Source organism: Grampus griseus (genome assembly GCF_964374135.1).
Source record: "Grampus griseus genome assembly, chromosome: 6".
Taxonomy (NCBI): domain Eukaryota; kingdom Metazoa; phylum Chordata; class Mammalia; order Artiodactyla; family Delphinidae; genus Grampus; species Grampus griseus.
The window spans coordinates 10162858-10174535 of NC_139000.1; the positions used below are offsets into that span (position 1 = coordinate 10162858).

Sequence of the window (11678 nt, forward strand, 5' to 3'; positions counted from 1 at the left end):
TACACAGGACTGGGTTGTAGCCCTCAGTAATGGTTAGGCTGTAAAATAGCCCACAGGTTTAAGGCATAAATCTTCAGTTTACTGTTATTTTATCAGATTTTTTTTGAGCATTCATTTTCACCTGTTATTAATCTGTGGCTTGATTAATATACACATACACATTTGCTGTTAAGGTAGATATTTGCTTACTTTCTTTTTGTAATATAATGTTACTGTTGAACTTTTTCTGAGTCCTTCTGTTATTTTCCTTCCTTCTGAAAATTTCTGGGTCACTTTTCTAATCTTTTAGCTGTTTTCCTATTGGTCTAATATTGGCCCGAGTAAAACATAAATGGGAAGTGTAAATAGTATATCCTCTTATGTAGTTGTTAAATACAAAGCTAAATGTAGAATACTGTTATAATTATGGTAATTGCTTTTACAAAAAAACTATTTTCTTCAAGTTGACAGCTCTTTTGATACAGTTAAAAAGATTTTTGAAATTCATTTAAAGTTTTTTGATTCACACGTGATCTTTTAGAAACATTTATTAATGTAGGTAACAGAGAATTGAAAAAATGGTGGTTTTGCAGGGAAAATCCTTGAGAGGATTGCACAGCAGGTTCCTGTAGGCTCCTGTAGCATAAGACTAGCACAAACATTTAGTAGGAACAGCTTATTTATTTCCATTTGAATTTTTTGTTAAAACCTAATTTCCAAATAATTCAATGTGTAACTCTTCATTTTTGTTATTTTGGGCTGTGTCTCTTGAGTTTGTGCCCTTTGGTATAATTTTTAAAAAATATTGTTGCTATTGTATTGTTTGTAACTGTAAATTTTTACTTTACAGGGTGATTTTGTAGACAGAGGTTACTATAGTTTGGAGACCTTCACTTACCTTCTTGCACTAAAGGCTAAATGGCCTGATCGTATTACACTTTTGCGAGGAAATCATGAGAGTAGACAGATTACACAGGTGTATGGATTTTATGGTAAGACCTTCTATTTCTCTGATTCTGAATATTGATTTACCTTCCTCTTTGGGAAAAAAGCCACACAAGTCATACATGTGCTTTTCATAGTAGAATTAGAAAATACAGATAATCTTTTTCCACTTTCTCACCTTTAACTCCTTTTCTTCCCTCAGTCAGTTGAAAATCTGACTATTGATATGTAGAGAGAACCATTCTTTTTTTTTTAATTGAAGTATAGTTGATTTACAATATTAGTTTCAGATGTACAACGTAGTGATTCCGTATTTTTAGAGATTATACTCCTTTTAAAGTTATTATAAAATATTAGCTGTATTCCCTGTGCTGTACAGTATATCCTTGTAGCTTATTACTTTATACATAGTAGTCTGAGAGAACCATTTTTAACTTTTTGGTGTATGTCTTTCTAGATCAGTGCCTCAAAGTGTAGTCTTCAGTTTATCTCACTGGAATCATTTGGGATGCTTGTTAAAAATGTAGATTGCTAGGCGCCACTTTTGGGGTGGGACCTTAGAATCTGCTGAAAGGGAATGTTTTGCACACTCAGTTTGAGAACCTATCCTATATATATGTATGTGTGTGTGTGTTTATACATACGTGTGTACACACACCCCAAGCTAAAATGGGATCATACTTGTTTTTTAATATTGTGATCAGCCTTTTCACTTCATTGATGTTATTTTATAGCTGCACTGTACTATACTGGATGGATGTACTGTAAATCTGTGTGCTTTCTCCAGATAATACTAGGACCTCAGGTCATAAATAGAATGCAGCCATTAAAAGCAAAATAGCTACTTCTATAAAATTTTTATATGGTTGAAAGTTTTTCAGAATGAGGTTAGGAAGCTCTTTGAAGGAGGTAGATAACAGAACTGTAGAGATTATTATTATTATCTATCTATCTATTTATTTTTGGCTGCATTGGGTCTTCGATGCTGTGCACGGGCTTTTCTCTAGTTGCAGCAAGCGAGGGCTACTCTTCATTGCCATGCGCGGGCTTCTCATTTCAGTGGCTTCTCTTGTTGCGGAGCACAGGCCCTAGGCACATGGGCTTCAGTAGTTGTGGCTCGCGGGCTCTAGCGCAGGCTCAGTAGTTGTGGCGCCCGGGCTTAGTTGTTCCACAGCATGTGGGATCCTCCAGGACCAGGGCTCGAACCCGTGTCCCCTGCATTGGCAGATGGATTCTTAACCACTGAGCCACCAGGGAAGCCCTGTTGATATTATTAATAAGAATTTTCCTTGAACACAATTAAGGAAGATATTGAGAGATTTGAAAATATTAATTTCATAACCCTTTAGTTTTTAGACTTTATATTTTGAATTATCTTCTGTCATTATAAAGATAAGCTGAACTCTCTTACTCCTGATTTTGTCAGCCATTATCAATTATTAAATTGAGAAATTTGGCAACGTATTGTTATCTATTTATTTATTTATTTTTGGCTGCACCGCGTGTCTTGTGGGATCTCAGTTCCCCGACCAAGGATTGAACCCAGGCCACAGCAGTGAAAGCCCCAAATCCTAACCACTAGGCCACCAGGGAACTCCCCAACAATTTATTGTTGATATACTGTTAATAGGAATTGAAAAGTTAGATGGCTAATATTTATCTCCTTTCTAGAAGTTACTTCAGATTTTCATTCACAAAATGCCAAACATCATTTGGAATAAAAAGTGTTTGATTCTTTTGCAAAATAATCAGTATTTTGGATAATACATTATGTGGTGTTAGCTCAGTGAAAGCAACTGGCTCCAACTGTGTAAGATTAATGTTACATATATAATTACACCCCAGAATTTGACCAACATATCAGTGTAGGGCAAAAGAGGTAAAAGGGGGAGAGGAAGGAGGACATTTTAATCAAGATGCCTTGACCAAAGAAAATGACAACAGCACAACATCTAGTATTGAATTTTTTTCATCCCAAGCTGTGCTCTAGTGTTCATCTATGGTTTTGTTTGATAAGAGGAAGCCTATCTGCTCCTCAGGAGGGAGACAGTTTTAGTCATCATGGAACTTAACATTGATTTTAAAGTAGTAAAAATGTCTATATATAGCTATTATATTGGGCCTTCAGTTCACACTGATAAATATATGGTTAGCAGTTATTATGAACCAAGTGCTTTGCTTACGTGTTAAGGTGAAAAATTCACAAGATTCCTACTGGTAAACTGAGCTCAATGTTAGAGCTGTCTCATGAGACGTTTACAATAAGGACCCTGCCTCATGTAGAGATATAATTTAGAAAATTATGAGGATTGACCATACCCCACAGTCTTATATCCTGTATCATTTTCAGCCGTACTTAGGGCAATTAGTGATACATCCATTTTTTTTCGAAATTAAGGAAGAAGCCAAAGAGCAGAACTTAGTGGTATTAACTGAGAGAAGAGATAATGTACCCTATTAACTGTTGTAGACAGCAGAGAGAATGTTCAGCTGAGAATATGTAAGAACTGATTGGCAGTTTGTCCTTAGTGATGACTACAGGGGTACTTAATGGAACTCAAGTATGTAGTTGCACAATTTGCAGAAAATCTCAGAAGAGGCAACCTAGGCCTGAAAAATGTTGAAATGGGAATTATCCATGCTCTTCTAATTTGTTTGATTATCCTGCTAGAATAAGGTAGTCACATTAAATACATTACTCTGTTTGATAGAATTGCCCAGTATTTTTTTTTTTAAGTTTAATTTATTTGGCCTGCGGGGCCCCACTTCCCCAACCAGGGATGGAACCTGCTCCCTCAGCAGTGAAAGCATGGAGTCCCAACCTCCGGACCGCCAGGAAATTCCCCCCGGTATTAATAGTAAGACAAAAGCTTTTGCTTTGGGTTATGTGAAATTAATATTTAGCTCTTCTTTTTTTTTTTTTCTTTTTTGTGGTACGTGGGCCTCTCACTGTCGTGGCCTCTCCAGTTGCGGAGCACAGGCTCCAGACGCACAGGCTCAGCGGCCATGGCTCACAGGCCCAGCTGCTCTGCGGCATGTGGGATCTTCCCGGACCGGGGCACGAACCTGTGTCTCCTGCATAGGAGACTGCGCCACCAGGGAAGCCCAACTCTTCTTGATTATAGCATTTTGACTAATAATTTCAGCTGGTTCTTAGAGCCACTTCTGGAATGAAAAGCAGGACCACATTCTTAGACTAGTTAGACACTGGTCTCCTTCTGGTTCTACATGGAGGACCTACTAGGGCTAACTATGCATCATAACTTGCCATCCTAGTTTAAGCAAATTTCTGTTGTCCCAGTATTAGATGTATTCTTTACTTATTTTATTTATTTATTTATTTTTTGGCCGCACCTCATGGCTTGCAGGATCTTAGTTCCCTGACCAGGGATTGAACCCGGGCCACGGCAGTAAAAGCGCTGAGTCCTAACCACTGGACCACCAGGGAACTCCCCTGTATTCCTTAGTTTTATCAGCAGATTCAGAACTTCATTAATGAGAACTCTTTGTTTCTCTCATAGATGAGTGCCAAACCAAATACGGAAACGCTAATGCCTGGAGATACTGTACCAAAGTTTTTGACATGCTCACAGTAGCAGCTGTAAGTTTATGTAAATCTTTTTTAAAAAAAAAAGCTCAAGTATTTTCTTGCCAGTAACACTTGGCATATTTTTATCTAATTGCCATTTCAGTTATATTGATATCATTAGCACTCACTGATGGATTTAGATATATGACTGAGTTTATTATTATATGTTCAACTCTTTGTTTTCCTTTTTTTGCTAGTTAATAGATGAGCAGATTTTGTGTGTTCATGGTGGTTTATCTCCTGATATCAAAACACTGGATCAAATTCGAACCATTGAACGGAACCAGGAAATTCCTCATAAAGGAGCGTTTTGTGATCTGGTTTGGTCAGATCCTGAAGATGTGGATACTTGGGCAATCAGTCCCCGAGGAGCAGGTTGGCTTTTTGGTGCAAAGGTCACAAATGAGGTAAAGCGAGCATTTTCGGAAAAGTGGTTTGTTGGTTGCTAATGGACTACATAAAGAACTATGGTGGCTATAGATACCAAACTTCTAGTCTTCAAACTGTGGTGGCTATGGATATCAGATTTCTTGTCTAGTTTATCCTGTATGTCTTTCCTTAATGGTTAAATGAGATCACGTAATAAAAGCACCTCCTTTAGCATCCGTTGGTACTATGTGTAAAATAAATGTTCCTTTTCTTTCAAACATTGCAATTAAGTAATGAGATAACAAGGGCAAGATAGGCAACTTTTTAATATATATATTTCTTTGTGTATATATTTTTAATTGAGATATAATTGACATAACATTGTATTAGTTTTATGTATACAACATAATGATTTGACATGTATTTATTGTGAATAAGCAATATTTTTGAGATTAACTACTTTCAGTTAAAAATATATATACGCACACACTTACACATACACATATACCACAGGGTGAAGTAAAATCCAGCATAATGAAGTCAGAGAGCTAGTTTTATCCTGTCTGAGCCTCTGGTTCCTGAAGTTGCAAGAGAAGGATAATAAATCTCTTTCAGAATTTTGTAAGAACCATACTAAAGCCTCAGTAAATGATAGATATTGATAGTAATATATTTATTATTAAACCATAAAAACTTTGTTTCATATCTGATAGCACTTACAGAATGCTTTTCTTTCAGAAACTTCTAACTAATTATGTTACTATGATTTCTATAACTCAGGCCAAAGTGGCTCTATAACTTATGGAAATTAGTGGGGATAACTGTAGAATGGATTCTATAATCATGAGAGCTTTAGTAATTATAGGATTTATACTTTATTTAAATGCTTATTTTCTTATATATGTAGGTTGATTTTTTAAAAAATGTGCTGGATACTTAACAAAACCTTTCTAAATTGCAGTTTGTTCATATCAACAACTTAAAGCTCATCTGCAGAGCACACCAACTAGTGCATGAAGGCTATAAATTTATGTTTGATGAGAAGCTGGTAACAGTATGGTCTGCTCCTAATTACTGTTATCGTTGTGGAAATATTGCTTCGATCATGGTCTTCAAAGATGTAAATACAAGAGAACCAAAGTTATTCCGGGCAGTTCCAGATTCAGAACGTGTTATTCCTCCCAGGACAACGACGCCGTATTTCCTTTGAGGCCTTCGCCCATCCTGCTGACCCATTTTTCTGCCCTCTTACCCCAACTTTCGTGTATTACCCTCTACAATATACTTTTTATTAAGCACTTTGCTGCTGAAATGCTGCCTCTTGCCTTTTTTTTTTAATTTTAAATTATCTAAATTTATTGTTTGTTATGGTGTCTATAGCAATGTTTTTCTATCAGTTTTCTCCCCCATCCCATCCCCGCCTTGGACTCATTTGAGAAGACTTGAGAAATGTCTTAATACTCACACTGCTGCATGTAGCTCTTGCTTATTTACTGGTCTACGGGAAACAGGATGTTTCCTTTTTTAAAAAAGCCAATTGACAGAACAGACTACACTGAAATACTCCTCCTTTTGTATTATTCAGTCTTTTGTTTTAGTTTGGTAAGTTTTAAGAAATTTCAGCAGCAAAGTTGTTATTCAGTGGGCACGATGGACTGCAAATGCCTCGAGTTATGTGTACCTGTCCCAGCTGTAAACTTCATTTTCCTTTGTTGGATGATATTTTAAATGGATATAAAATAAATTGGTCTAAAGGGCTGCCCTCCTTGTTGTGTTTTTAAATTTTAGTTTAAAAACTGCTACAGCTTATGACTTTGTACATTAAGATAATTGTATTGATCTGTTTTCAGATTCCTTGTATTTTTTAATAAAGTAATCTTAAATAAAACCCAGATAGGTTAAAGTGTTAGAAATTTTAAACAGTGTACATTGTTAGCTGCAAGTTATTCTTTTTTTCTTTTTTCCTAATCGGAGTTCTTGGCCCTTTGGTTATTAAGTTTAAAACTTCAACTGAAATTCCATACTATATATTTTAAAAACAAATCACTAAACTGTGCCTAAAGAAATAACTGCCATATTAATGTTTTGGTTTATATCCTCTCTAGTAATAGAAAAACATTTAATACTTGTAATGCTGATGTGTTCATTTGATACCAGTTGAGTAGAATGTGATCAATCCAGTTTACAATCTATCATGAGTATCATTAAGTAAAATATATGTACTTTTCAATAGGAATCATTCTTACTGTAACACTTGACCTTAACTTTTAGAAAGTGTTCATTTTTTAACTGCAACTGGAAAGGTTGAAAAGTCAGGACTCTTGTTCTTGTGAACTGTAATCTGAAGCAGATTTTTAAAAGTGTTGAAAAAACCAAATTGTCCTCTTTTGTAAAGGTCTGTGATACTATGTTTCGGCTTTGTGTAAGTAATTTGAATATCCAAAGGGTTGTGATGATCAGTTCTTGATATGCAACTGTCCACTTAATAAGGACAAGTGTTCCAGTGTCTCTTATGATTGTGGTCATAAATGATGCTGGAATTAACCATTTTATGAAATAGTTGGTATCCCTTTACTACTATAATTAATTTTTGTCATTCCAGGAAATCTTTGTGAAGCCAGCCAATTAATAAAGCACTTTAGCATCTGTTCAGGTAGTTTTGAAAACCAACTGTCCCCCTTCAGGATAAGAACTTCCAGGTTACCTAAAAATGCAATAAAAATCTTTATAGTCTAAGCTTCTTGGCACATAATTTTTCATCAGGGCTTTTCTTTCATTAAGCGAGCACAATAGTGTTTTGATTTTTTCCTCCAACCACACAGCTCCTTGTGTAGTTTTTAATTGTATAGCTGTAAGAAAGAAGTGGCTAAGACATTTGCTGCACACACTTGAACTGTTGGGTCAGTAGCTTTGTTTTACTGCCCTGACCCCAGTGTAATTCAGGGGGAAAGGTATTTTTATCTTACAGGGATATGTAGCTATGTATTTTACTACTTGTGAAACACTGGAAATTAATGATGCAGACAACTTGGTGTGGTCTTTGAACAGCTTTCTGCAGTATTTTTTTTTTCTGTTACCATAAATTGTATTTAAGTGCTTTCTCTCTTCTGCTTTTAAGTTGTACCAATAAAATTGGTAACCCTCAGCCCTTCCTTCCCATTTGACACTCCTTAGCTTAGATTGATGTAGTTGTTTTAGTTACCCGTGTAATGTGACTTTTACTTTTAAGTCATGGTGTACTGCATTTGTTTGTCACTAGTTGGGCATGTGCCAATAATATTCTGTCCATTCCTTAATTGCCATCTCTGTTTTGCCTGATTTTTTTCTCTTCAACTGAATAATGGCTTTTTGCATGAAAAAAAAGTTTTTACTATTAGACATGTAAAGGGAAGAGAGAGTGAATGTATTGGACTCTGTAAGCCTAAAAGGAATATTTGGATCCCTCTGATAAATAAGGGCTATGTACTATATAGAGTAATCATGTGGTGGAAAATACTTGCAAGTCATAGATTTGTAGGCATGAGGCTCTGTTATTCCCTGTATCTAGGCTGAATGTAAAATCCCTTATGTTGTATTAATGGGGGTAATAACCATTTTTATTTGCCTATGATATACTTGGTTTCTAATAAAATGTCCTAGGCTCTAGTGAGAACTGTCTACTTTTAATTGCCAATTACTCCCCTTTCCTCATTTTCCTGATATGCTCTTGGCTAGCTTTTCCTAGGTTAATGCTTTTTCCTGAAAAATCTCACAACTCTAAATGTGTTCATTTGGGTGTGATCCTAAAAAGCCTGGATCAAGAGCACATCTTTAATATGCAACCTGCATCAGCTCCTACTCTGTCCGGATGTCTAGAACTGTTGGAAGATTTTGATGTCTTAAACCCTGTGTTTCACTTTTGAAATAAGGTTTGAAATATTGTTCTTTGCATTAAGATTTGTGTGTTTTTGCGTTGTAAGCCCAGCACCAGGTTTTGGAAAATGCCTGTACTGTGAAAGCAAATCCGAACTCTTTCTGAGCCTCTTTCGTTGTCAGAAACAGAATTGCTTTCCATCAGCCTCCAAAAAATTGTGTATCTGGAGTCGAAGAGATTTAACAGCAAGAATCCAGATTTTTAAATGTACTTGTTTTCTAAATGCTAATGTTTGTAAAGCACCTTCAGTTCTTTGGATGAAAGGTGCTATATTCTCTCTGTAAATTAATAAAAAGATTATAGGAAGTTTGGCAAAAAAATTTATCTAATGCAGTCTGTCCCAACAAGAAGGTAGCATTTTATATAACACAATTTAAAAATTAAAAAATGCTTATTCCTTCACTTAGTTGCTTGACTAGTAAACAGAAGTGAAACTTTTCTTGTTCTGCATTTGACTCTTCAGTGTTCCAGTTCATTGTTACGTCCTGGATCCAGTGCCCAGAACCCAGCTTCATGAGATCATCACAACTCTTTCAATTGTGTATTTAAACTGTGCAGTCATGCTGATGAAACATACAGTAGTAAAACACCAAAAAGAAGCATTTGGAAAGTCCTCTAGCATGAAACCAAACACAGTAGATGCTTGGAGAAGGATCCTATTCCCCTCTTACTAGTTTTCTGTTTCCTTGTTAATCACTTGGTGAATATGTGCCTTTCGTAAGGCATATTGCTCATGATAGTAAGCTTATGCTGGCTTGGATCATTCAAATGTTTTCTTAATTCAAAAATGCATGAAATTTATGAATTTTGTGTGCGTGTGTCAACAAAAATAATTATTGTGTAAGTATATTCCACTCAGTCCCTGGGCAGCCACTGTTCTCAGCACTTTGCTTTTTTATATAAATGGGAATGGGTTATAAAAGACTGTATGGAGGCAATGGAATAGTGGAAAGAATATAGGCTTTGGGATCAATCTAGGTAAAAACCCCAGCTCTGACAGGCAGTAATAGCAGCTAACCTGTATTGAGCACACTTAGCTAAATGCCGTACATGCCCTATTTTATGTCACCCCTACTATGGCTCAATGACTGTAGTACCTTTTTTTTTTTTTTTTCTTCAGACAAGAAAACACACTTAGAGATCATAGGTAACTTGCCCAGGGTTGCACAAGAGAGCTGGAATGTGAACCCCTTTAGGGCATCCTAGAGTAGTACATCTTAAGCAGTATTGGTTATTGTAGCTTTGTGACCTTGAGCAAGTTGGGTTTTCTGAATCTTAAAATTCTGTGTCTAAAATAAGAATGCCATACAGGGTTGATCTCAGGATTAAAAATAGCACATATAAAATACCCAGTCCCTGGCCCAAAGCTGCCATTTATTGAGGGCCCACTTACATATCATTTGCCCAAATTCAGTGTAGTTGGGAAGTAAAAATAATCCAAGGCAATATATAATTGCTGACATAGTGTAGTTTATGTAAGTACAACAAATTTGGAGAAGGAAATGTTTGAGGTAAGGTGGAGTAATTGGGGAAGACTTAAAAGAGGAAGTGTGAAATGTATACTAGAATGATGGGCCATGTATTTCATATAGTAAAAGCACAGAAATGGGGATTACTAGAACTTGGACATGATATGAAGGTAAACTTGAGGGTACTCCTTGGGAAAGCGTAAGAAATGAATAGCTGCAGCTCTATTGACAATACCACGTATCAGAGAGGCGTTGGCCAATTGTGAAAGACCTTGAAAACCAAGCGGATGATTTTAATTGATATATATATATTTTTCTTCTTTTTTGCGTTTCGCGGGCCTCTCACTGCTGCGGCCTCTCCCGTTGCGGAGCACAGGCTCCGGACGCGCAGGCTCAGCGGCCATGGCTCACAGTCTCAGCGGCCATGGCTCACGGGCCCAGCCGGTCCGCGGCACGCGGGACCCTCCCGGACCGGGGCACGAACCCGCGTCCCCTGCATCGGCAGGCGGACTCCCAACCACTGCACCACCAGGGAAGCCCTTAATTCATATTTTAAGAAACATAATGAGTGACATTCAAGATTAGTCTCCTAGTAAGTTGATCCTCCCCACCAGGACTCCTCCTACCACATCTCCCCTAGTCTTCTCTGACAAATGATTCTGAGGTTCTCTCTCTTTTCTGGCTTGGTGATTATAAGGGTGGATATTATTTGTTGGTATTGAGGGGATTTATGGTTCTGTTATCTTGGGATTATGTAAAATATTAATTTGGGGAGCCAACAGATGTTCAACTTTTTGTTTTTCCTTGTCAATGCCATTTTAAAGGTCCCATTACAATTTACCATCATCATCATTTTATAGAAGGAAAGATGTAAAAAAAGCCATCTCAGAATAAAGGACAGCCCTTTACACCAAATAAATTCGGCTTTATGAAAAACTATAGTAGTCTCGTTTTTACCATTTGTGAAGATCAGTAAGAGATTTGTCCCCAAACTTTTGGTGTGTATAACTCTAGGCTGTCACATTATTGATGCATAAAAGCGTATTCTGATAAAACAGAAATAGCTTAAGAGAAAGTTTTATGCCTCTTCCCAGCTCCAAATATATGCCGAGGATCTACCAAACAAAAACTACACAGGATTGCAGAAAGACTGAAGGGGATTCCACCTTAGAGGAAGAATTTTCTTAATATGTTACTGAGTTATGTCTTATTTTCAAGGATGGCCTTGTTAAAGTAGAAGAGAAAAGGTAACTGATTTATAACGCTTATGTGCTGGTAGTCTTGCATGCTTAGGTCTGTCAACAACCCTAAAAATGCAAGGAAATTTATTTTAAAATTGATTAGCTGGAGTAGAAGTCACAAGCATCTGCAGTATCACAGGACAGTTAGCAACACATTCAGGGGTCAGTTCCGT

The 11678-nt window shown here is 36.7% G+C and overlaps 1 protein-coding gene across 1 annotated transcript in view; it reads left to right on the forward strand.

The window, feature by feature from the left end:
• PPP6C (protein phosphatase 6 catalytic subunit) overlaps nucleotides 1-9144 on the forward strand; it is a 31974-nt gene extending 22830 nt beyond the window's left edge. Inside the window, exons 4-7 of the mRNA XM_082656965.1 lie at nucleotides 830-971; nucleotides 4446-4525; nucleotides 4711-4920; nucleotides 5844-9144. Coding sequence (XP_082513091.1) covers nucleotides 830-971; nucleotides 4446-4525; nucleotides 4711-4920; nucleotides 5844-6092 — 681 coding nt within the window. The 3' untranslated portion in view covers nucleotides 6093-9144. The remainder of the gene's footprint in view (nucleotides 1-829; nucleotides 972-4445; nucleotides 4526-4710; nucleotides 4921-5843) is intronic.
• Nucleotides 9145-11678: the final 2534 nt, after the last annotated feature.